Below are 27,602 nucleotides of genomic sequence, written 5' to 3' on the forward strand. Positions count from 1 at the left end.
TGGGTGTCATCCAGGACACACTCTGCATATCTCCTTTGTTATGCAAAACTGGAATAGTCTTCCATTGAAAGCAGACCATTTGGCTACTTCCTTTGTTATCCAACCATAGCCATTTGGCAGCATTCTAATCTCAGTCTAATCTCCATTTGAATGAGGGGAAGAAGGGTTCTCAGCTGGGTGCCTTCCTGGATAAGGTGAAGCCATTGAAGTAGAATGGGGGGCCTTCTTCCTGGTGGAAAGGTGTCTCCTGTGATTTTGGAGATTGTTCAGCCTTCTCCATTTTAGTGTTAATTTGCAGATTGGGAGAAGGTGTCCTTCCTGGCCAGACGGCATGGACGAGAGGGGTGGTGGGAGGCGACTCCGTATTTGAGATCTAGTGTTGCGGCGTGACGTCGCTACATCAGTCAAAAGCATGTTTTCTCCAAATACCGCTCCAGCACAGTGTGAAGAGAGGTAACTTAACTGCTTGTAGTGACAGAGAGTAAACCACTGGGCACAGACCTCAATTCAACGTCTATTCCACGTTAAGGGGCAACAATGTTGATTCAACCAGTGTGTGCCCAGTGCGAAGTTATTGTGTGATGAAGAAACAAAGTATATTGTAAACTGTAAATAAATGTTTCCCCTCACAAGCAGAACCTGAGAAAGCGACCTAGCTGCACCTGCCTGTTGAGCCACTAGGGGGGGGGGCTGATCCCCATTGGGATTCAGGAGGATTAACGGCATTTGTCCAACTATGTAGCCTCGTGCTTAGTGTCCACCCTGAGATTGGAAGGTTGTGAGTTTGATCCTTGGCTGAGCTCCCTGCCATCCAGGACCTCTATATCAGGTGGTATGAAAATAAGGCCCGTAAAACCGTCAAAGATCCCAAGCCATAGACTATTTTCTCTGCTGCCGCACGACAAGAGGTTCCGGTGCATCAAGTCTGACCCCAACAGGCTCTTGAACAGCTTCTATCCCCAAGCAATAAAATTTATAAATAGCTCCACGGATGGACCGAGTTCAACTTGTATCTTTATTGACCTTTTATTTCAGTATTTACACTGTCTCTATGCACACTCACAGGGCCCTACACACTCACACACACACTGTCACTCCAACGCACACACAAACACTCACTCTATCATCTGCTCCCTCACACATAATATGCACATACATTTATACTGACTCTACACATCTACTCACATACAAGCCACTCCTACTCTGTTTATCTTATGTCCTGTTGCCTAGTCACCTTATCCCTATCAATATCTACCTCCATCACTCCAGTATCCCTGTACATGGTTAATATGGTACTGACCCTGTATATAGTCACCTTATCCCTATCAATATCTACCTCCATCACTCCAGTATCCCTGTACATGGTTAATATGGTACTGACCCTGTATATAGTCACCTTATCCCTATCAATATCTACCTCCATCACTCCAGTATCCCTGCACATGTAAATATGGTACTGAACTGACCCTGTATTTTACCCCTTATCCCTATCAATATCTACCTCCATCACTCCAGTATCCCTGTACATGTTAATATGGTACTGACCCTGTATATAGTCACCTTACCCCTATCAATATCTACCTCCATCACTCCAGTATCCCTGCACATGTAAATATGGTATTGGAACTGACCTTTTAAATATTACCTGTATATAGTACGCTTACTTACTTTATAGTGTATTTCTTATTCTTATTTATTGTGTTTTTTTTTTCTTTTTCTAGTAATACATTGTTATTGATTATTGCATTGTTGTGTTTTGAGTTTGCAATAAAGGCATTTCACTGTACTTGTGCCCTGAGATAGACTAGCGTCCTGTTGAGGGGGTGTAGTTGTACATCAAGCTCCCTCATGCTACAGAAACCGGAGATAGGTTCCTGCCACTATGAGGCAAGGCTACTTACTGCTATTTGTCTTCTCTACCTGATTCATTAGCTTTCATCATCCAGGGCTGACCTCATGTTGATCTCCCAAATGTCTACACGCTCAATGACTCTGAAAATACCAAGAATTAGGGAAGAAGAAGTAGGATATGGTTATTATAGATGCCTCTCTGCACAGAGAAAAAGGGATCCCCCCCCCCCAATGACTTGTTGGTCCATACTTTTGAAAACCAGTTGAGATATGAATGAATTTGATTGATGAATGCAGCAAGCTACCTCTATATATAAGTGCCTAAACAGGAGATGAATATGAATAGCCTCATGTACTGTCATCTGAGTAGGATCAGTTATCTATGGAATTAATCTGTATGCGTGATTTATTGAGAGATGTGATCATACCGATCCCTGATGACCTCCAGCTTGAGATAGACTCTACTCAAGCCCTTGAGGGCCAAAGTGTGTGTGTGTGTGTGTTGCAGTGGGAGGGGATGAATTCCACAAAATGGAGGGTGAATGTGGCTTCCACAGAATAGGGAGTAAGAATTGCACATTTTCTCCTGTTGCAAAATGCTAATGTTTCCAGAAATGATTTGAATAAAAAAAATTACGTTTCAATATTGCTGCTAAACATGGTTAGGGTTGTTGTTTTTTAAAATTATCTTTATTATTAGGGTTGTTATTGGGGTTGTTGTTATGGTTGTTGTTGTGGTTGTTATTGGGGTTGTTGGGTTGTTGTTAGGGTTGTTATTTGGGATGTTGTGTTGTTATTGGGGTTGTTGTTAGGGTTGTTTTTGGGGTTGTTATTGGGGTTGTTGTTAGGGTTGTTATTGGGGTTGTTCTTGGGGTTGTTGGGTTGTTGTTAGGGTTGTTATTTGGGATGTTGTGTTGTTATTAGGGTTGTTATTGGGGTTGTTATTGGGGTTGTTGTTAGGGTTGTTATTGGGGTTGTTCTTGGGGTTGCTGGGTTGTTGTTAGGGTTGTTATTTGGGATGTTGTGTTGTTATTAGGGTTGTTATTGGAGTTGTTATTGGGGTTGTTGTTATTGGGGTTGTTCTTGGGGTTGTTGGGTTGTTGTTAGGGTTGTTATTTGGGATGTTGTGTTGTTATTGGGGTTGTTGTTAGGGTTGTTATTGGGGTTGTTGTTAGGGTTGTTATTGGGGTTGTTGTTGGAGTTTTTGTTATGGTTGTTATTGGAGTTGTTGTTAGGGTTGTTATTGGTTGTTGTTGGCATTGTATTTGGTGTTGTTGTTGGGGTTGTTAGGTTTGTTATTGGGGCTGTTGTTAGGGTTGTTGTTGGGGTAGTTGTTGTTGGGGTTGTTGTTATTGGGGTTGTTATTGGTGTTGGTATTGTTGTTAGGGTTGCCAGTGAACAACATGTGTAAGTAATAGTAAAAATCCCTGGCTGTAGTAAATGTGTTTATCTTTCAAAGTACAGTTACACCCCCTTGTCAGGCAGAACAAAGAAGGTGACAAACATGTTTATATGTCCTTGAGTAAAGGCACTTAACCGTAATTTGCTCCAGGGGCACAGTACTACTCTGACTGACTCCTATAAAACAACACACGTCACCTATCCGGTGTATGTGACAATACATCTTAATTTATTTATTTTTCACTTTGATATTTCATTGATTCCTGACTGCCCTTATCATTACCTGCATTTCTCCTCACTCCATCAAACTCCCCCTCTCATACCTCCTCTTGGCAGTCCTCTGGACTTTGCTCTGTGCAGCTATAGGGACTGAGAGATAGAGAAAGAGAGAGTCTGACAAGGCAGGAGATTAGATAGGGACTGTGTGTGTGAAATTGTGCACAAGTGTGTGTGTCTGACCGACTGTGCCTGTGTGTGGGTCTAGTCCAGCAGAAAGAGAGGGAGGTGGGGGAGAACAGGGGATGTACCAGGCACCTTGAGCAGTTCCTAGGCTCCTGATTGGTGCCTGGGCTGTCCTCTGAGTTGCCTTTAAAAAGCCCAGCCCAGATGTCCTGGCCCTGGATCCAGTAACGGTGAAGGAGAGGAGACACAGGTCAATGAGTGAAGAGAGAGTATGAAGACTGAAGCTGGGCATATTGAAGACAACTTTACTCCTCTTACCTTCTTGCTAAGTGTGCTTTGTGGAAACGTGCTCTGTTGAAACGTGCTCTGTTGCCTAGCTGAACATTTCTCTTCTCAGGACAAAATGACTACTGAGTGTCCGGTTGATAACTAGCTGGGTGCTGTCTCACTAAAGACAGTTTGACTGAACACAGACGGACAGTAGACTTCCTTACATAGTCTATCTGCAGACTACCTGAGAGACAGACAGTAGACTTCATTACATAGTCTAACTGCAGACTACCTAACAGACAGACAGTAAACTTCATGACATAGTTTAACTGTCGACTGAATACCTGACAGACCATTTTCAGAGAACTGCCACAGTGCTCATTTGACACAGGAGATCCTAACAATACCTTGACCAGATGATTCTCAAGATCTTCCTCACCCTCCTCTTCCTCCATGGTTTGGTGCTAAATGCATCCTCCTCTTCCTCATCCTCCGAAGAGGAGGATGGCGGGAGCAGTGAGAAGGACAGCGGGGAGCATCATCCTAAAGGTGAGTGTTGTGGCTGCAACTGACCCAGCAAGGTGGTGTTATTTCAACTGGTCAGGTGGGATATTTTATGTTGTTTAGTGGTGGTGTTATTTCAACTGGTCAGGTGGGATGTTTTATGTTGTTTAGTGGTGGTGTTATTTCAACTGGTCAGGTGGGATGTTTTATGTTGTTTAGTGGTGGTGTTATTTCAACTGGTCAGGTGGGATGTTTTATGTTGTTTAGTGGTGGTGTTATTTCAACTGGTCAGGTGGGATGTTTTATGTTGTTTAGTGGTGGTGTTATTTCAACTGGTCAGGTGGGATGTTTTATGTTGTTTAGTGGTGGTGTTATTTCAACTGGTCAGGTGGGATGTTTTACGTTGTTTAGTGATGGTGTTATTTCAACTGGTCAGGTGGGATGTTTTATGTTGTTTAGTGGTGGTGTTATTTCAACTGGTCAGGTGGGATGTTTTATGTTGTTTAGTGGTGGTGTTATTTCAACTGGTCAGGTGGGATGTTTTATGTTGTTTAGTGGTGGTGTTATTTCAACTGGTCAGGTGGGATGTTTTATGTTGTTTAGTGGTGGTGTTATTTCAACTGGTCAGGTGGGATGTTTTATGTTGTTTAGTGGTGGTGTTATTTCAACTGGTCAGGTGGGATGTTTATGTTGTTGAGTGGTGGTGTTATTTCAACTGGTGAGGTGGGATGTTTTACGTTGTTTAGTGGTGGTGTTATTTCAACTGGTCAGGTGGGATGTTTTATGTTGTTTAGTGGTGGTGTTATTTCAACTGGTCAGGTGGGATGTTTTATGTTGTTTAGTGTGATTTGTGTAGTAGTGTGATTTGTGATGTGTGTAGCTGTGTGATGTGTGTAGCAGTGTGACGTGTGTAGCAGTGTGATTTGTGATGTGTGTAGCTGTGTGATGTGTGTAGTAGTGTGATTTGTGATGTGTGTAGCTGTGTGATGTGTGTAGTAGTGTGATGTGTATGGTGCTTCAGAAGACGTTGGCTAAACGTTGAATGGACAGTGGACCTGGTTTCAGTTCAGAAGACGTTGGCTAAACGTTGAATGGACAGTGGACCTGGTTTCAGTTCAGAAGACGTTGGCTAAACGTTGAATGGACAGTGGACCTGGTTTCAGTTCAGAAGACGTTGGCTAAACGTTGAATGGACAGTGGACCTGGTTTCAGTTCAGAAGACGTTGGCTAAACGTTGAATGGACAGTGGACCTGGTTTCAGTTCAGAAGACGTTGGCTAAACGTTGAATGGACAGTGGACCTGGTTTCAGTTCAGAAGACGTTGGCTAAACGTTGAATGGACAGAGGACCTGGTTTCAGTTCAGAAGACGTTGGCTAAACGTTGAATGGACAGTGGACCTGGTTTCAGTTCAGAAGACGTTGGTTAAACGTTGAATGGACAGTGGACCTGGTTTCAGTTCAGAAGACAAGGTCTTTGGTATTGCTTCATTGCTTCATTTCGAGATTCATTCATGATTCACTTTTTTATTTGAATACTTGGTTAGATTTAAAAATGTTTTTTTTTTTACAATAATGCTTTTTTTTATTGTAACATCTCAATAAAGACTGTTACTCAAGTTTGTATTCAAAAGCTAGTTTTTCCAGCAATAATTTTCACCTTTTATGCAAGTCTTATCAAAATGGTTTTGATTAAAGTTCATTAAAAAAAATATTTAAACCCAAAACATGTGTTTTAAAGCCTGTAAGAGTGATTAGGCAAAGCTGCGGATGTGTGTGGGTAAGCGTTCTAACACGAGGAAAATAGAGCCAGTGTTTTTCACCACTGTCATAATCACTCCTCCAGATCACCTCAGGCTTATTTACCAGTGCAGATAAGTCACCTAATTGTGTCAGACGCAATTATCACCTAGATAAACAAGTCCTTCCTTTAGACTTTGGACAATGGACGAGACATACTGGGGCAGGGAAAGGAGTATTGATTATGTTATAACCTACAGTATTATCTCAAATTTCAACAAATAGTTTGAGGATATTGTTTATGCAGAGTATTATATTCCAACAAGTGATGACTTAGTGCTTCCTAGTTCAATGTATTTGATTTCAACAGGAGGAGGCCTACACCTGAGATTGGAACACTAGGCAATATTCAGTATTTAACCAGTCTATTGTACCATTTGTTTGTTTTTAGCTGGTTAGAGATGTTCCATCATGACATACACGAGTAATCAAAGTAAGGATTTCAAGATTCAAAATCATATTTTACATCCATTTCTTTTCATGACATGTAAACCTTCAATTGTTGCTCTTTATGATATTCCAATGGCAGCCTAATTTCTTAATTTAAATTATTTAATATTGTCACTGTAAAACCAATTTCCGTCAGGTTGGACTCTACTGACAGCTTACAATTAAGTGCTTGGTCCCAAAGAAAATACCTCAGATCTGAACACAAGCCTCACAGGAATTCATTCAAAAAAATAAAAAAGTTTGAATTTTCCTCAGCCAACAGTGCAGTGCGTGTGTGATATTTTTCGGGGGGGGGGGGGGGGTACAGGCAAAGTCACTGGGATACGTGCTGTATTGGGAGTACTGACAACTAAACCAATGATGTTTCATCGTGGCTGACTCAGTCTGTCTTTGACAGGAAGTTACACAGTGGAGACAGCAAGACAAGTCCTATAAACCATGTCTCCCCTCATAAGACTAGCGTTGACACTGTAGACTACACACTTGACTTGGCAGCATCTGGTCTCAAATATTGGATCTAGCCAATTTTATACACATGATTTATACATACGTTTTTTTGATATGGCTGAGACAGGTTTTCCTGAAGAACAAGACTAAACTAAAACTGTTTAAAGCTTCTGGATGAACATTCTGTAACATTGGATTTATGAAGCAAAATGGGGATGTCAAAAAGATAGCTGTCCCTAAAGGACATGCTGTGTTTGGCTAAGTAGACAGCCAATATGGATAGAATATGTCAAAAAGATAGCTGTCCCTAAAGGACATGCTGTGTTTGGCTAAGTAGACAGCCAATATGGATAGAATATGTCAAAAAGATAGCTGTCCCTAAAGGACATGCTGTGTTTGGCTAAGTAGACAGCCAATATGGATAGAATATGTTAAAAAGATAGCTGTCCCTAAAGGACATGCTGTGTTTGGCTAAGTAGACAGCCAATATGGATAGAATATGTTAAAAAGATAGCTGTCCCTAAAGGACATGCTGTGTTTGGCTAAGTAGACAGCCAATATGGATAGAATATGTTAAAAAGATAGCTGTCCCTAAAGGACATGCTGTGTTTGGCTAAGTAGACAGCCAATATGGATAGAATATGTTAAAAAGATAGCTGTCCCTAAAGGACATGCTGTGTTTGGCTAAGTAGACAGCCAATATGGATAGAATATGTTAAAAAGATAGCTGTCCCTAAAGGACATGCTGTGTTTGGCTAAGTAGACAGCCAATATGGATAGAATATGTTAAAAAGATAGCTGTCCCTAAAGGACATGCTGTGTTTGGCTAAGTAGACAGCCAATATGGATAGAATATGTCAAAAAGATAGCTGTCCCTAAAGGACATGCTGTGTTTGGCTAAGTAGACAGCCAATATGGATAGAATATGTTAAAAAGATAGCTGTCCCTAAAGGACATGCTGTGTTTGGCTAAGTAGACAGCCAATATGGATAGAATATGTTAAAAAGATAGCTGTCCCTAAAGGACATGCTGTGTTTGGCTAAGTAGACAGCCAATATGGATAGAATATGTCAAAAAGATAGCTGTCCCTAAAGGACATGCTGTGTTTGGCTAAGTAGACAGCCAATATGGATAGAATATGTTAAAAAGATAGCTGTCCCTAAAGGACATGCTGTGTTTGGCTAAGTAGACAGCCAATATGGATAGAATATGTTAAAAAGATAGCTGTCCCTAAAGGACATGCTGTGTTTGGCTAAGTAGACAGCCAATATGGATAGAATATGTTAAAAAGATAGCTGTCCCTAAAGGACATGCTGTGTTTGGCTAAGTAGACAGCCAATATGGATAGAATATGTTAAAAAGATAGCTGTCCCTAAAGGACATGCTGTGTTTGGCTAAGTAGACAGCCAATATGGATAGAATATGTTAAAAAGATAGCTGTCCCTAAAGGACATGCTGTGTTTGGCTAAGTAGACAGCCAATATGGATAGAATATGTTAAAAAGATAGCTGTCCCTAAAGGACATGCTGTGTTTGGCTAAGTAGACAGCCAATATGGATAGAATATGTTAAAAAGATAGCTGTCCCTAAAGGACATGCTGTGTTTGGCTAAGTAGACAGCCAATATGGATAGAATATGTCAAAAAGATAGCTGTCCCTAAAGGACATGCTGTGTTTGGCTAAGTAGACAGCCAATATGGATAGAATATGTCAAAAAGATAGCTGTCCCTAAAGGACATGCTGTGTTTGGCTAAGTAGACAGCCAATATGGATAGAATATGTCAAAAAGATAGCTGTCCCTAAAGGACATGCTGTGTTTGGCTAAGTAGACAGCCAATATGGATAGAATATGTCAAAAAGATAGCTGTCCCTAAAGGACATGCTGTGTTTGGCTAAGTAGACAGCCAATATGGATAGAATATGTCAAAAAGATAGCTGTCCCTAAAGGACATGCTGTGTTTGGCTAAGTAGACAGCCAATATGGATAGAATATGTTAAAAAGATAGCTGTCCCTAAAGGACATGCTGTGTTTGGCTAAGTAGACAGCCAATATGGATAGAATATGTTAAAAAGATAGCTGTCCCTAAAGGACATGCTGTGTTTGGCTAAGTAGACAGCCAATATGGATAGAATATGTCAAAAAGATAGCTGTCCCTAAAGGACATGCTGTGTTTGGCTAAGTAGACAGCCAATATGGATAGAATATGTTAAAAAGATAGCTGTCCCTAAAGGACATGCTGTGTTTGGCTAAGTAGACAGCCAATATGGATAGAATATGTCAAAAAGATAGCTGTCCCTAAAGGACATGCTGTGTTTGGCTAAGTAGACAGCCAATATGGATAGAATATGTCAAAAAGATAGCTGTCCCTAAAGGACATGCTGTGTTTGGCTAAGTAGACAGCCAATATGGATAGAATATGTCAAAAAGATAGCTGTCCCTAAAGGACATGCTGTGTTTGGCTAAGTAGACAGCCAATATGGATAGAATATGTCAAAAAGATAGCTGTCCCTAAAGGACATGCTGTGTTTGGCTAAGTAGACAGCCAATATGGATAGAATATGTCAAAAAGATAGCTGTCCCTAAAGGACATGCTGTGTTTGGCTAAGTAGACAGCCAATATGGATAGAATATGTTAAAAAAAAGAAGAAAGAAAAAAAGTTACATTATTTTGTCCAAATAATCAGACCTTTGAAAATACTTGAAGATTTTCATTTAGTTCCAAAAACAAGGAATCCTTTAGCTCTTTTAAAACAAGATTTTTGGCATCGATGGAAGTTGCCCAACAAACTTATTAGGGTTTCAGTGTTTACAAATACCAAAACAGTGAGTTTACTAATCCATATTAAGCACTTGTGAGAACAAACACATTTTCTGTTTATTTTCACACAGAGACATGCTTCCATGTTGGTTGTTTGAAACTAAATTTGGCCTCAGCGGTATTTTGAACTGTCTAAATAAAAGTTCAACATTTACTTTAACACATCCTTGTTGAGGAATAGGAAGGGCTTTCATTTCTAACTCGTATCTTTCTTTTGATACAATAATCGGATGCAGTGGGATTTGGTAAAGTAGTTTATAGAAAAGTATTTACACCCAATTAAATTGTAACCATTGTAACCTAACTGTAATTAATGTTCATCCACCTTATGGGCAATATAAAAGTCGAATTACAGCTACCTAATAATAAAAGCAAATTTGTGCTTCTTTAGCATCTTTTGGCGTAATAATGCAATTATTTCGAATGAGGTGGACTAATATAGTAACATTTATTTGAAATGACTCAAAAATACTGACATCAGGTTTTCCCTTCTACTGACGTACTGTGGAAGGAGTGAGGTACTAAATGCCAGACTGCACATTCTGAATCACAGCACATTCTGCCTTGAGACTTGACTGTACGTTTTTAAAGGCACGTAGAGTCCATTTGCCCTGGCAAAAGGTGCAGTGATTCAGAATGTGCAGTCTGGCATTTCATCAGCCAGGCTTTCCACGTGTCAGACTCGATAGCAGTAATACACTACTGTCTTCTGTGTGGCTGCCTGCCGCAGAGACACACCCACAAACCAATAGTATGGTGGCTCTTTTTAAACCGTAGAATGAAAAAAAAAGAGGCATCACCAATGTTGGGGTAAAATATTGAATTCATGATTTACTGACCAAGTGTTAAACTTGGGGTTCTGCTTGTGGCTTTTCTCAGTGGTACACTAAGTATATCCATACATCAAACAGACAGGTGAATCAACTGAACGTTCCCTCCAAAGTTGTTGCCGAGGTTGCTATAGTAAACTAAAACTAGGGGGGAAAATGTGTAAACTGAAATAAAATTTTAAAAAACGGTAACCTTTTTGAGAAAATTAAACCTAACTGAAAGTCAACTCAGTCTGGCTGTGTGCAGTGGGTGACTCCTCACCAGTTTCTAAATGAAGTCTGAAGACGTCACTCACAGAACTACCGGTTTCAAAATGAAGGGTCACCTCCCTTCCTAAAGTATGTCTCAGACAGACACAGTGAGGTTTTCACAGTCAAGTCTCACTGCCAGTTGTTCAATGCATCAAACTTCTCACTAAGATTCCTCAGTCCAGTCCTATGGTCTATTCTTAAAGGGGGATAACTGTATTCCAAATTGGATCACAGTTGTAGTGATGTCAACATTCTGATGATATCATCATCAGGCATGTCTTTAGGTGATGACATGCTCACAATGGAGCTATTTACAATGGAGGCCAGTCTGTCTCCTCTGTCTCCCTGGTGGCTCAGGGCCCATGTAACGCAACAATGACCCGGGGTTTTCCAATCAGGCTGTTTGGACCCTTCTACCCCTGTTTGGACCCTTCTACCTGGCTCTCTGTCCCGTCTGATCCTTTAGGAACCTGGCTCTCTGTCCCGTCTGATCCCTTAGGAACCTGGCTCTCTGTCCCGTCTGATCCCTTAGGAACCTGGCTCTCTGTCCCGTCTGATCCCTTAGGAACCTGGCTCTCTGTCCCGTCTGATCCCTTAGGAACCTGGCTCTCTGTCCCGTCTGATCCCTTAGGAACCTGGCTCTCTATCCCGTCTGATCCCCCTGATCAAGGTTTAAAGGCGTCCGCTCGCTTCTCAGCCAAAACAGTTTGGAAGAGTTTGTGCAGTTGAAGTTTTTGTTCATTTTGGACTTCAGTGGTTTTTTTTAAGGCTGTTCAGGCACACCATTTTTTTTCTTGAGGCAAGTTAAAGTCTACGCTCATTTTCATGCATTTTTTTTCATTTAAAAATACTGCATCAAACATCCTAGTTAGATGTAAAATTGCGTGACTAAGATCTCTGCATAACGTCAAAATTAATGACATATTTTTTAAAATCTTAGCTTATGACCCAAACTGCTTACAGACCTATATCTATTCTACCCTGCCATTCTAAGGTCTTTGAAAGCCAAGTTAACAAAACGATTACCGAACATTTAGAATCTAACCGTACCCGTATCATGGGTGCACCTCAGCCACGCTCAAGGTCCTAAACGATATCATAACTACCATAACCATAAGAGACATTACTGTGCAGCCGTATTCATCGACCTGGGTAAGGCTTTCAACTCTGTCAATCACAACATTCTTATTGGCAGACTCAACAGCCTTGGTTTCTCAAATGATTGCCTCACCTGGTTCACCAACTACTTCTCTGATAGAGTTCAGTATGTCAAATCGGAGGGCTTGTTGTCTGGATCTCTGGCAGTCTCTATGGGGGTGCCACAGGGTTCCATTCTTGGGCCGACTCTCTTCTCTGTATACATGTACATCAATGATGTCACTCTCGTTGCTGGTGATTCTTGGATCCAACTCTACACAGACAACACCATTATGTATACCTCTGGCCCTTCTTTGGACACTGTGTTAACTAACCTCCAGATGAGCTTTAATGCCATACAACTCTCCTTCCGTGGCCTCCAACTGCTCTTAAATGCAAGTAAAACTAAATGCATGCTCTTCAACCGATCGCTGCCTGCACCTGCCCGCCCATCCAGCATCACTACTCTGGACGGTTCTGACTTAGAATATGTGGACAAATACCTAGGTGTCTGGTTAGACTGTAAACTCTCCTTCCAGACTCACATTAAACATCTCCAATCCAAAATTAAATCTAGAATCGGCTTCCTATTTCGCAAACAAAGCATCCTTCACTCAGTAAAACTGACCATCCTACCGATCCTTGACTTCGGCGATGTCATTTACAAAATAGCCTCCAACACTCTACTCAACAAATTGGATTCAGTCTATCACAGCGCCATCTGTTTTGTCACCAAAGCCCCATATACTAACCACCACTGCTTACTGTATGCTCTCGTTGGTTGGCCCTCGCTTCATACTCGTCGCCAAACCCACTGGCTCCAGGTCATCTACAAGTCTCTGCTAGGTAAAGCCCCACCGTATCTCAGCTCACTGGTCACCATAGCAGCATCCACCCGTAGCAATTCTTCCTCTGGCCGCCTCTCCTTCCAGTTCTCTGCTGCCAATGACTGGAACTAACTGCAGAAATCTCTGAAGCTGGAGACTCTTACCTCCCTCACTAGTTTTAAGCACCAGCTGTCAGAGGAGCTCACAGATCACTGCACCTGTACATAGCTCATCTGTAAATAGCCCATCCAATCTACCTCATCCCCATACTGTATTTATTTATTTATTTATCTTGCTCCTTTGCACCCCAGTATCTCTACTTGCACATTCATCTTCTGCACATCATACTATTCCAGTGTTTAATTGCTATATTGTAATTACTTTGCCACCATGGCCTATTTATTGCCTTACCTTTCTTATCCTACCTCATTTGCACATGCTGTATATAGATTTTTATACTGTATTATTGATTGTACACTGCTCAAAAAGATAAAGGGAACACTAAAATAACACATCCTAGATCTGAATGAATGAAATATTCTTATTAAATATTTTTTTCTTTACATAGTTGAATGTGCTGACAACAAAATCACACAAAAATTATCAATGGAAATCAAATTTATCAACACATGGAGGTCTGGATTTGGAGTCACACTCAAAATTGAAGTGAAAAACCACACTACAGGCTGATCCAACTTTGATGTAATGTCCTTAAAACCAGTCAAAATGAGGCTCAGTAGTGTATGTGGCCTCCACGTGCATGTATGACCTCCCTACAACGCCTGGGCATACTCCTGATGAGTTGGCGGATGGTCTCCTGAGGGATCTCCTCCCAAACCTGGACTAAAGCATCCGCCAACTCCTGAACAGTTTGTGGTGCAACGTGGCGTTGGTGGATGGAGCGAGACATGATGTCCCAGATGTGCTCAATTGGATTCAGGTCTGGGGAACGGGAGGGCCAGTCCATAGCATCAATGCCTTCCTCTTGCAGGAACTGCTGACACACTCCAGCCACATGAGGTCTAGCATTGTCTTGCATTAGGAGGAACCCAGGGCCAACCGCACCAGCATATGGTCTCACAAGGGGTCTAAGGATCTCATCACCTAATGGCAGTCAGGCTACCTTTGGCGAGCACATGGAGGGCTGTGCGGCCCCCCAAAGAAATTCCACCCCACACCATGACTGACCCACCGCCAAACCGGTCATGCTGGAGGATGTTGCAAGCAGCAGAATGTTCTCCACGGCGTCTCCAGACTCTGTCACATGTGCTCAGAGCAGACACATGCACATTTGTGGCCTGCTGGAGGTCATTTTGCAGGGCTCTGGCAGTGCTCCTCCTGCTCCTCCTTGCACAAAGGCGGAGGTAGTGGTCCTGCTGCTGGGTTGTTGCCCTCCTACGGCCTCCTCCACGGCTCCTGATGTACTGGCCTGTCTCCTGGTAGCGCCTCCATGCTCTGGACACTACGCTGACAGACACAGCAAACCTTCTTGCCACAGCTCGCATTGATGTGCCATCCTGGATGAGCTGCACTACCTGAGCCACTTGTGTGGGTTGTAGACTCCGTCTCATGCTACCACTAGAGTGAAAGCACCGCCAGCATTCAAAAGTGACCAAAACATCAGCCAGGAAGCATAGGAACTGAGAAGTGGTCTGTGGTCACCACCTGCAGAACCACTCCTTTATTGGGGGTGTCTTGCTAATTGCCTATAATTTCCACCTGTTGTCTATTCCATTTGCACAACAGCATGTGACATTTATTGTCAATCAGTGTTGCTTCCTAAGTGGACAGTTTGATTTCACAGAAGTGTGATTGACTTGGAGTTACATTGTGTTGTTTAAGTGTTCCCTTTATTTTTTTGAGTAGTGTATGTTTGTTTATTCCATGTGTGTGTCGTTGTATGTGTCGAACTGCTTTGCTTTATCTTGGCCAGATCGCAGTTGCAAATGAGATCTTGTTCTCAACTAGCCTACCTGGCTAAATAAAGGTGAAATAAATAAAATAAAAATGTATTCTGACTATTTTGAGGAAGTGTCTACTGGCTACGGTGTCTCAAAATGGACAAATAGTACTATTGCAGCTTTTTTCAAGTTTTTCAAGTGAAAGTCTTTTAAGTGAGTATGCGAGTACACTCGTGAGGTTCTCTACTGTTCGGTTCTCCGCAAAGCGCCAGACGAACTGAAGCATGCTGACGCCTTTACTGGCAGGCTGGATAATATACTCATTCACACAAGGGCATACAGTGGGGATTGATAATGGACTCATTCACACAATAGCAAACAGTTATGATTGTGTGTGTGGTTAAAAGAGTAATAGCAAATATCTGCGTCATCCAGAACCAGAGTGCTCAGATACTTGGCTCTTTCAACTTGGCTGCTTCCTTTTTAACCATTTAAGGAACCTGCGCTGATGAAATACATCCTGAATGGTTGACCAGAATTGTACAGTTATGCCTAAATATGTACTTTGGTCGTAAACGGATATGTATTGGGTTAGCCTAACACATAAGAATGGGTTACAGTTGTTCCATGTCCCAGCCTTGTAATCCAAGTGATTTTTGCCAATTTCTGTTTGGTTGCTGCAATAGCCTGATGTTGCTTTAGCATAGTTTGCAATTAACTTTAATAGACACAATATTTCAAGATCAGAGGAGACAACCTGTTAGCCTGAAGCTTTAGCCACAAAACAGTTTGAAGAATTATTCTCTAATATAACGTCAGCTTTTTTTGTAACCAGTAAAATTATAAACTCACAAATGCATATATTCATGCTTGCTCATATTGTTTTGCTGCCTTTCACCACAAATCACTGATGAATTAACCCTCTTCCCTCTTTTTCTGCAGGTGTCCCTCATGGTGGACACTGGGGCTACGAAGGTAAACATACACAAACGTTGTTATTACGAAAATACATGCACTGTATCCTTCTCTCTGCACAGGCTAATCTGCCTTATCAGTCCAACTATCAGTTACCAACACAAGTCTCTTTTTCTGTCGCTCAAAGAAAGGCTTATCATATCTGTATTAAAGAGAGAACCATATTTTGTTTTAGTTACGGTGGTAAAATAAGATCATAATGTAAGCCAGAGATGTCAACTCTACCAATACTCAAGACACCTTACTTAGAATCTAGTCTTCATTGATATGAGTGGAACGTACCACTGTTAATGTCCACCTCCGCGATCGATCTGGTACCTGTAGCTTGGTATTACTTAGTGAGAAGAAGCCATAATGTAACTGAATGAGTGAAGTTAGCGTGACCTAAGATCGATAGTTATTAAACAGTTAATTGATAATAATAATAATAATTTTGTTTGATCTCTTTATGACTGGTTGTGATCAGGAACTTTAATTTATAGCCTCTTGTTACAGGTGTTAAAATTAAACACATTAATACTTCCACATCATTAATCAAATATTGTCGTCCTGGAGTTAAATAAGACGGTATGCAGCTTATTCATTATTATTTCCTGGTGGTCATCACTATTTCCTGGTGGTCATCACTATTTCCTGGTGGTCACCACTATTTCCTGGTGGTCATCACTATTTCCTGGTGGTCATCACTATTTCCTGGTGGTCATCACTATTTCCTGGTGGTCACCACTATTTCCTGGTGGTCATCACTATTTCCTGGTGGTCATCACTATTTCCTGGTGGTCACCACTATTTCCTGGTGGTCATCACTATTTAGTATTTCATGATTCCTTACTAACTTTTTCTTGCTGGTGTTCATAGTTTCATTTTGACACTTGAAGTGACTTCTGGGATTTCCTGTGTAAATCTCATGTGCAAAAAACTTGTGTTCATAAGAAGAGAGCCGTGTCTTATCATTAACTAAGTCACACTGCCGAAGGGCCATTGTTCTGTTAATAATTTCCCCACATCCTATTGACAGATCAAGCTGCCTGGTCCTCTGAGTTCTCACACTGCAGTGGAAAATCCCAGTCTCCCATTGACATTGATACCAGGAGAGCCCTCTATGACCGCAGCCTGCCACCCATAACTCTGGAGGACTATGATCTGACAGACAGCTCAGCATTGACACTGTTGAACAACGGCCATACCTGTAAGTTCCTGGCCGTCCAATATGCATTAAATTGACGGTACAAGCAACATTTATTAGGCAACATTGTTCCTTATAAAGCTGTACCAAAACGTGGATGGCTTTGCAGAGGGTTCTACACTGGAAAAACTGAATAGAACCAAGTAGTTGTTGTGCCCTGTGTGTGTCTCCAGTGCAGCTGGTCCTGCCCAACACCATGCGCATCACCAGTGGGTTTGACAACGAGTTCCGGGCCGCCCAACTGCATTTCCACTGGGGGACCAAAGAGGTGCCAGGATCTGAACACACCATAGATAACGTCCACTTCCCTGCAGAGGTGAGGAAGTCAGAAATACTGGGGAAATGAAAAAATGCCCCAGAATTATTGCAGGTTCAATTAGTTTAAACTCAAACTCCTTTTATTGCCCATCAAATGTATATGTCAAGACAGGAAGTTGTCTTTGGCATGTGGCTCATTGTCAACATACTAAAAGCGACAACACTGACAAGACAACACAGCTATTTTAGTATTTTATTGGGACCCCATAAGCTGTTGCGATAGCATCAACACCTCTTCCAGGGTTACACAAAACATGAAACATGACATAATACAGTACATTAATAGACGAGAAGAGCTCAAGGACAGAACTACAGAAATGTATAACAAGAAAAAAGTTCTGTACTTACTCAGTACTGAGAAAAGAAACCCAATATTCTAGGCTTTTAACATTTACATATTTACACATTCTAGGGCTTTTTTCATTAACATATTTACATATTCATATGTTCTGTGGCTTTAACATTTACATATTCTAGGACGTTACCATTTACACATTTACATATTCATATATTCTATGGATTTACTATTTACATATTTACATATTCATACATTACATTTACATCCAGAAGCACCGAAGACATCGCTTACATGATTCACTACTAACTCTTTCTAGCTGGTGTTCATGGTTTCACTGACACTTGCAGTGTCTGTACTGACTCAACTCTGAGAATAAAAACTTACTATTCGAGGCTTTTAACATTTACATATTCTAGGCCTTTAACATTTACATATTCATATATTAAATGTATATTCAATAGCATCAAGGCCATCACTTACACATAGCCTACATATCAATACATGCATACAAAATATTCAGGTCAAATAGGGGAGAGGTGTTGCTTTATCTGATTTTTTAAACCAGGTTTGCTGTTCACTTGAGCAGTAGGAGATGGAAGGGTGTTCCGTGCAATCATCACGTTCCCATGCTTCTCTTCCCAGATCCACATAGTTCATTACAACTCTAAATATGCAAATCTGTCCGAGGCAGCCAGCAAATCAGATGGCCTGGCTGTATTAGGGGGCTTCATCGGGGTAAGTTATTCCACACATGTAGAATTATACCAGTACCCTCATAATAACTCATCATGGTGACTCAAAAGTTTGAAGTGTCATTAGTCTATTTTCATGCACCACTATTGGATAAGATTCTAGGATAAGACAATTGTCTTGGGTTTCACACACTTAAAAACAGACATTAATCAGAAGAATCCTCGAGATGATTAAATAAATTATACAGAAGCAATCACTTTAATCTGCTTCTTTCTGACTCTTTTTTATTTAGATTGGTCTTCATGAGAATGACAACTATGAAAAGATCCTGTCTGCGCTCGCTGATGTCAGCATCGAAGGTAACCCCGTGATACACCTCTAGCCATAGACCTTTTTTTTGTGGCCAAAACATTGTGTACTACAACGTTGGATGTAGTTTACATACTCCTTTCTTGAAATGTCCAACAGATTGGAGACTGTTTTCTCATTTATACTTTCTAGGTTCACAAAATGAACATAGCAAGATCATTTTAGAAAATTTACTGAAAATTAAACAGCACTGTATTACTGAGAATCTAATCTCGGAAACCCAGAACTAAAATCTTGCATAATTGGTATCAGATGCTCCATTGGCTTCTAGGGGAGATATATGAGAAAAGATGCTAACAAGACGAGCAAAGTCTTCACCCCCCTAAACAGAAACTCTCAGCAGGGTTGGGGTCAATTCGGGAAAATGATATTCTAATTCAAATACCTCTACCTGTAAATTCCATTTCATTAAATTAAATTCCAGGTTAGTCTTTTAATTTAAAAAAAATATTTAATTCCTCTCAATTCAAATGTTAGGTAAATTCCAAGAATTCAATTCCCACTTTGGTATTATCCCCAACAGGTATTATAGCTAACATATGAATTCCAATTTGAATTCAGTGGCCGTACAACATTTACTAGATTTGACATCTGCAGAAGTAAGAGCGTTCATAGTTCTTTCGCTTCGGGGGGGCTGTCATACGTATTCAATACTCGTAGAGATTCAGGGCTAATCTAGCCATCCAGCTAATTACGAGCAACTGGCTAAATGAAAGAAAAAAACCAAGACTTTACCTTTTCTCAGATGTTGGAATCCATTTCCCGGTGCTTGACATAGGAACTCAGCCAAGATAACATGAAGTAAAAAGGCTGCATGGTTTTCCCTCCTGCATCTCCACTTCAACCATCCATTTAGCTCTATGAGCTTATCCTACAACTGTCTTCACTTCTTGTGGAAAGCTTCCCCTTCCATAGATACGGAAAGAGGTCAATGGAACTCAACCAAAACAATGGGAATGCCATGGAAACGGGTTGGGGAAAGATCCCCAATCTCCTCTTTCCCCCCCAGCAAACTTTGCCTGCATCTAAGCTAATGTTTATATATATTTCACACTATGTTCAGGTAAAATCAGAGTATAATGCTTGTATGGATGTTAAACCCAATACATGTTCACGTCATAGTCACCAATCCACTGCATTACAGTTAAAAACAACATGGACTACCACCACCGATTTCTGTATGCTAGCCGAGAACGGGAGTCAGCATTTATGTGTGTCTGTCCACAAGAGATTACTAAGAACCCCCATGGTGTTTCTCACATTCTTAGTGATTAGATTAGATAGTACTTTAATGTCCGTTTTCACGGAAATGTGTATTCCATAAAGAAACTGTAGTGCGTTAAAATAAATCCACAACAGAAGGAGAGACATAGTCATTAAGGAGAAACAAAATGACAGCTTAAGGACCCACATGGTCCACACAATTGATGAACTATTTTACACCTTTCCAGAGTCTAACACTGAGATCCCTGCCTTCAATGTCCGTCATCTTTTGCCAAACAAGCTGGAGCGCTTCTACAGATATAATGGCTCCCTTACCACTCCTCCCTGCTTCCAAACAGTCAACTGGACAATGTTCAATGATACCATCACAGTGTCCAGGAGGCAGGTCAGTAATGATACCATCACAGTGTCCAGGAGGCAGGTCAGTAATGATACCATCACAGTATCCAGGAGGCAGGTCAGTAATGATACCATCATAGTAGCCAGGTGGCAGGTCAGTAATGATACCATCACAGTGTCCAGGAGGCAGGTCAGTAATGATACCATCATAGTGTCCAGGTGGCAGGTCAGTAATGATACCATCACAGTATCCAGGAGGCAAGTCAGTAATGATAGCATCATAGTGGCCAGGAGGCAGGTCAGTAATGATACCATCACAGTGTCCAGGAGGCAGGTCAGTAATGATACCATCATAGCCTACAGGAGGCAGGTTAGTAATGATACCATCATGGTGTCCAGGTGGCAGGTCAGTAATGATACCATCACAGTGTCCAGGAGACAGGTTAGTAATGATACCATCATAGTATCCAGGAGGCAGGTCAGTAATGATACCATCACAGTGTCCAGGAGGCAGGTCAGTAATGATACCATCACAGTGTCCAGGAGGCAGGTTAGAATGATACCATCATAGTGTCCAGGAGGCAGGTCAGTAATGATACCATCACAGTGTCCAGGAGGCAGGTCAGTAATGATACCATCACAGTGTCCAGGAGGCAGGTCAGTAATGATACCATCACAGTGTCCAGGAGGCAGGTTAGAATGATACCATCATACTGTCCAGGAGGCAGGTCAGTAATGATACCATCACAGTGTCCAGGAGGCAGGTCAGTAATGATACCATCACAGTGTCCAGGAGGCAGGTCAGTAATGATACCATCATAGTGTCCAGGTGGCAGGTCAGTAATGATACCATCACAGTATCCAGGAGGCAAGTCAGTAATGATAGCATCATAGTGGCCAGGAGGCAGGTCAGTAATGATACCATCACAGTGTCCAGGAGGCAGGTCAGTAATGATACCATCATAGCCTACAGGAGGCAGGTTAGTAATGATACCATCATGGTGTCCAGGTGGCAGGTCAGTAATGATACCATCACAGTGTCCAGGAGACAGGTTAGTAATGATACCATCATAGTATCCAGGAGGCAGGTCAGTAATGATACCATCACAGTGTCCAGGAGGCAGGTCAGTAATGATACCATCACAGTGTCCAGGAGGCAGGTTAGAATGATACCATCATAGTGTCCAGGAGGCAGGTCAGTAATGATACCATCACAGTGTCCAGGAGGCAGGTCAGTAATGATACCATCACAGTGTCCAGGAGGCAGGTCAGTAATGATACCATCACAGTGTCCAGGAGGCAGGTTAGAATGATACCATCATAGTGTCCAGGAGGCAGGTCAGTAATGATACCATCACAGTGTCCAGGAGGCAGGTCAGTAATGATACCATCATAGCCTACAGGAGGCAGGTTAGTAATGATACCATCATAGTATCCAGGAGGCCGGTCAGTAATGATACCATCACAGTGTCCAGGAGGCAGGTTAGTTATGATACCATCATAGTGTCCAGGTGGCAGGTCAGTAATGATACCATCACAGTATCCAGGAGGCAGGTCAGTAATGATACCATCACAGTGTCCAGGAGGCAGGTCAGTAATGATACCATCACAGTGTCCAGGAGGCAGGTCAGTAATGATACCATCACAGTATACAGGATGCAGGTCAGTAATGATACCATTGTGTACAGGAGGCAGGTCAGTGATGATACCAGGGTTTCCAGGAGGCAGGTCGGTCACCAACCCAGGAGATTGATTTACAGATTGACTTGCATCATGAATACCTCCTTGAGAGTACAAGAGATCCACTACTACTTGTACTGTCTGTATTTTCATGTCTAAAAATAGATCTTCAAACAAGATAAAAATAACATTTAGACAGAGCACTACTAGATACTGTTTTAATTTGTTCTAGACATTTATTAAAGTCAATTATGTGGTAGTTTGAAAACTGTGTGGGTCATGTGGGCTGAACATAACAGTAGAATCTATCTTCAATCTACAACCATGTTGATGGTGCCCATGTTGTGTTCTCCAGTTGGCTGCTCTGGAGGACACACTGAAAGCAGGCCAACACCAGCACCTGACCAAGAATTTCAGAGCACCTCAGCTTCTACATGGGAGACACGTCCTTGCCTCGTTCACAGACACTCCCACCATAGTCGGTTAGTAAACATCATCCCCCTATGCACACTTGACGTGTGTTCCACCTTAGGCAACCTTGCTGTCTTGAGAGACATTCACAAACTATAGACCAACGTCATTTGAGAAGCTGAGCCCAGGTCAAGGGTTAGGGTCCTGGTTGCACATATCTTACAAGCCAGAGACTTTTTGTTGAGGTTTCACAAGACAGAAACCCAGTGTGCCCTTAACAGGTCTTAGCACTCTATACATGTTGTTCAGTCTCATGACCAGAGCACACATTAATGCATATACTTCAATGGGTATCACCTTGTAAAGGTTGGGAGTACTTACCTTTCAGAAACAAACTCACAGACAGGGGTATTGCATGGTAACGTGCAACCTTCACGAGAAAATCTGAAAATTCCTTCTTCTCATATTTTTTACTAGGCAAGTCAGTTAAGAACAAATTTTTAGTTTCAATGACGGCCTAGTGGGTTAACTGCCTGTTCAGGGGCGTTCTGCCGGCGTTCTGCCCCTAAACAGGCAGTTAACCCACTAGGCCGTCATTGAAAATAAGAATTTGTTCTTAACTGACTTGCCTAGTAAAAAATCTGCCCCTGAACAGAACAACAGATTTGCTGACCTTGTCAGCTCAGGGATTTGAACATGCAACCTTCCGGTTACTATTCCAACGCTCTAACCACTAGGCTACCCTGCCGCCCCAATATTATTAGTGCGACGGTTGCATGCGAGGCCGCAGGTGGTCGACTCTAGGGAATTCTGTCATTTATTTGTTTATTCATTCATGTTCTTCTGACCACTACACTATTCACATTGATATTATTATTCATATTATTACTGTTATTACAGTTATTATTATAGTTATTATCAATATTATCAATATTATTACTATTATTGCTATTATTATTAATATTATTATTAATAATTTGATTATTAACATGATTATTAATGTGAGTATTCATATTATTACTACTATTATTAATATGATTGTTAATATGATTATTATTAATATGATTATTAATATTATTACTATTGTTATTAATATGAGTATTAATATTAGTATTATTAATATGATTATTGATATTATTAATATTAACATTATTATTATTATTAATGTGATTATTAATATTATTACTATTATTGTTAATATGATTATTAATATGATTATAATTAATATGATGATTAATATTATTACTATTATTATTAATACGATTATTAATATTATTAATATTGTTATTAATATGATTATTATTAATATAATTATTAATATTATTAATATTGTTATTAATATGATTATTAATCATATTATTATTAATATGATTATTGATATTATTACTATTGTTATTAATATGATTATTATTATTAATATGATTATTAATAATATTATTATAAATAATATTATTAATAGTATTATTATTAATGTTGTACTTTCTATCTATTCCCATTAACATTGAGATAAGTCATTGTTTTTGCTTGCAGTTGCAGGACATCCAAGTATCTCTATCAACACCTTGTCGGAGACTGATGCCTCTAACAGTGAAGGGCCATCAACTGGGCCATCTGGTAAGCAAAGTATTATTAATCCAAAGACTATTTTTAGTATGATAAAAAAAAGTCAAACTCTGACGACCCTGAAGTTATAGGATATATAATAGTGCCTTCTCGCAGCCGCTGTCGTGCGGAGCACCGAGAGAGTCTAGATATGGAAGGACAACCATGTAATTTAAATGTGGGCTAATAATCACGTGTTGACTACGCAGGCCCCAATTGTCATCCATTTAGAAAAAAATATGGTAGCCTAGTCCCAGATCAGTTTGTGCTATCATATCAACATGGTTTGGTATGACAAAGAGTGACAAGGAGTTGATAAGCAGCTGACCTGAGCACAAACAGATCTGGGACCAGGTTAAAACGCTGGTGAGCACAAACAGATCTGGGACCAGGTTAAAACATTGGTGGTGCATAGGACAATTATTCTCTGGACGTACATGGGTTTTAATAAGGGCAGGTGGCGCGTGGTAGCCATACTCCCCTTATCTTAATGTTTTCTTGAACATGCTCTTAGGCTGTTTGTCATACAGTTAACTGGAGTCCTGTGTGTACTGTGCGGTGTGTACACAGCATCTTGACTTTTCATTATTGATGTGATAGATGTCACTGGCTTTGATGCCAGAGCTTTTATTTGTAAAGGTAAACTGTTATAGGAGTCGAGTGAAGTTTCCCCAAGACGCTGATCTTGGGTCAGTACTTCATTTCCCCCACTAATGGTTAAAGTTAGGATTGGGGGAGGTGGAAGCTGATCCTAGATCTGTATCTAGGGGAAGCTTCACCCCGGAGCACTATTATCAGTGTCTGACGGGGCATTTAGATGTAGATTGTACATATCAGAAGTTAAACAAGGCCTCTGAGCTGATGTTATACGTTCACCATGCTGACCTTACCTGTGTGACAAGAACACAGACTGTTTATATGTCGGACTGTTTAACATTTTACATGATGAAGAATATGTTTAACATGCTTTAATATACATCTCTCTTTTTGTCATGTTTCTGTAGAGGTCCTAGCAAGAGGTAAGCTGTGCTCAACGGTAATACAAATCCAACGTGTACAACTTCTAACTAAATATAAGATATACAGTTTAAACCGTTTAAATACTTTCCCATGTATTCACTTCTTAAACAGTATTTAAATTAAGTTATTAAAAAACAAAATATGTAATTGATACATTTTCAAAATTCAGAATTGGTTTGTAACTGCCCTATTAAGGTAGGTTTTATAAAAACATCTACATGGTAAACATCTCATTTATCTCTTGATTTACAGGAGATATCTTGGCCATAGCCTTCGGAGCTCTCTTTGCCGTCACTTTGCTGCTATTCACGCTCTATGCATACCAACAGCGTAAAAAATACTCTAGGTAGGTAAGACTTCTTGATTTTCTCATTTCTGACATATTATGAGTTCTGGTTTTGTTCCCAGTATTTCCCAGAATAAAGACAGTCTTTGGCCTGCCTGTCCAATCATAAAACCCAAAGTCCATGGAAAGATGCCTCTGTTTTGGTATGCAACAGATGTTCATTGCTGAAGACCAAATGTCCTTTGTCAAAGACCAAAATGTCCTTTGTCAAAGATTTATTTTAATAAGAATAAGTCGTTTCGTAACTCTTTGTTCCCTTGATTCTGTGATTCGTCATGTTTTCTAATGTTGGACCCTCTGCACCCAACATACTATAGTACATGCATACAGCTATACATACACCTATATAAACTGGTCAATATCGACCATTGTTATGTCATATCATACGGGTTACATGTACACTCCTATGCCTTTGAGTTAAGCAGAGGCTGCAGGTAGGTACACATTTTGTAGACTAAGTCTGTGTATTTCCTTTCTCTGCAGTATCAAAAAGGACTCCAGGCAGAACGTTATCTACAAACCAGCAACTAAAGAAGAGGCATAGATGTCACTGGAAAGGAGTCTTATTCAGATTTTATATTCAAACTATTTTCAATAGGAATTAAAGAGATTATCCAGTACTTTTGTAGACTTTTTTAGCCTAGAACTAGGTACTTTTGTAGACTTTTTAGCCAGTAGTTCTGAAAGTAGCTCTCACAAGCCAAAAGTGGTCCCTGGAAATTGCATACTATATCAGATTGTGTGCAGATACTGTATGAGCAGCACGTCATCGCTCTCTCGCTCGCTCTACTGTGGCGCATGATGTGCCTCTTGCTAGCTGTCACTATTATGACAAGTGGTTGAAGCTCATTAGTTGAAATCAAACTGGAAAATGGAGGGAAAATGGACAAGTACAGCTTCCCGAAAAACAGTCTCTTTCAAGCTAGTGATTTCATGGCTAATTACAGTAAGACAGTAATTCTGATAATAGATTATTCATGTATGAACTGCACATTGACACATCCAGCCCAAAGTGGGATGTTTAAAAAATACTTATTCGTTGCCAATGTTTCGGAGGCGGTGTCTTTAAAAGAGTTATGATCGAGAATTCATATTGCTCAAACCAAGTTTAACATTTGCTCAGAATGATTGTTTTCGTCTTTGTTACTAATGCAAAGTGGTTTAAGTATGTAATACGAGTCAGTGGAGGCTGCTGGGTGGAGGACGGCTCATAATAATACCTGGAATGGCGCGAATGGAATGGCATCAAACACATGGAAACCGTGGAAACCATGTGTTTGATGTTGTTGATCACTTTCCACCTATTCTGCTCCAGCCGTTACTACGTGCCTGTCCTCCCCAATGAAGGTGCCACCAACCTCCTGTGATGTGTGTATATGGTACGTGTAGAAGAACAGCTGTAGTTACCACCTGAGTAAGAATGTATACAATGTGTTCTATTTAATTGTGGTGGCAAAATGATAAATGTTCATGAACTTCAATACAATTGACTTACTGTCGAAGAAAGTCAAATCACTTTTTCCCAGGGTGTTCACTTCGTTACAAGTACTAGACCTGCAGATAAAAGTGTTATGCTGTATCGTGTGTGTTGGATATCATGCAGGAAGTGTTTTATATGAGTGTTGTATTGTTATTACTATATATCCTCAAATGTATGGACACTTGTCACTAAAACCGTTAAGTTGTTTTGTAGTTTACCTCTCAACCTCTCCACAATGGTGTATACTGATGTGCAATTGGACCTTGAAATGTACAATAAATGTGTTATATTCTTATAAAGTCTGTCTCATAGTCCATCTATTAACTATGAGCAATACAAAATCCACCAAAATGAGGATTAAATGAAGCCACCTACTGTGTCATTTAGTTAGTAGGGTCAATCAATCATCAGTAAAATGCTATAGTAAATAGCTATTTTATTTAACTGGGCAAGTCAGTTAAGAACAAATTCTTATTTACAATGACGGCCTACACCGGCCAAACCCAGACGACCTGGGCCAATTGTGCGCCGCCTTATGGGACTCCCAATCACAGCCGGATGTGATACGAACCAGGATTCGAACCAGGGACTGTAGTGACGCCTCTTGCACTGAGATACAGTGCCTTAGACCGCAGTGCCACTCAGGAGCTATACAGTAATACATTTTACGGTTTCTCAACAATGTATTAAATATTATATATATATTTTTTAATCTACTGTATTCCACATAGCATTTATAGTAATAGACATGGCTTTTTAAGCAGGATTTCTGTA

The 27,602-nt window shown here is 40.6% G+C and overlaps 1 protein-coding gene across 2 annotated transcripts; it reads left to right on the forward strand.

Moving 5' to 3' along the window:
- The first annotated feature begins 3,688 nt into the window (after positions 1–3,688).
- ca9 (carbonic anhydrase IX) lies at positions 3,689–27,138 on the forward strand. Of its 2 annotated transcripts, none has more exons than XM_036976728.1 (12): positions 3,689–4,473; positions 15,830–15,862; positions 16,881–17,051; positions 17,222–17,364; positions 18,307–18,399; positions 18,650–18,716; positions 20,178–20,335; positions 22,325–22,451; positions 23,911–23,994; positions 24,987–25,001; positions 25,255–25,352; positions 25,832–27,138. In XM_036976728.1, the coding sequence occupies exons 1-11, from the start codon at positions 4,341–4,343 to the stop codon at positions 25,350–25,352; spliced, it is 1,122 nt and encodes a 373-aa protein (XP_036832623.1). In that variant the 5' UTR covers positions 3,689–4,340; the 3' UTR covers positions 25,832–27,138. The 2 variants fall into 2 exon arrangements, with proteins under 2 accessions (XP_036832623.1, XP_036832621.1); XM_036976726.1 differs by having other exon boundaries at positions 3,690–4,473; positions 25,255–25,348; positions 25,832–27,136.
- The last annotated feature ends 464 nt before the right edge of the window (positions 27,139–27,602 follow it).

The sequence above is a fragment of the Oncorhynchus mykiss genome, chromosome 5 (assembly GCF_013265735.2).
Source record: "Oncorhynchus mykiss isolate Arlee chromosome 5, USDA_OmykA_1.1, whole genome shotgun sequence".
Lineage (NCBI taxonomy): Eukaryota > Metazoa > Chordata > Actinopteri > Salmoniformes > Salmonidae > Oncorhynchus > Oncorhynchus mykiss.

Excerpts from the sequence above, each read along its gene's own strand:
- ca9 (XM_036976726.1), top strand. The coding sequence starts at position 4,341 with ATGATTCTCAAGATCTTCCTCACCCTCCTCTTCCTCCATGGTTTGGTG. Across the intron at positions 4,474-15,829 it reads CGGGGAGCATCATCCTAAAG|GTGTCCCTCATGGTGGACAC; the intron begins GTGAGTGTTGTG and ends CTTTTTCTGCAG. Across the intron at positions 15,863-16,880 it reads TGGACACTGGGGCTACGAAG|ATCAAGCTGCCTGGTCCTCT; the intron begins GTAAACATACAC and ends TCCTATTGACAG.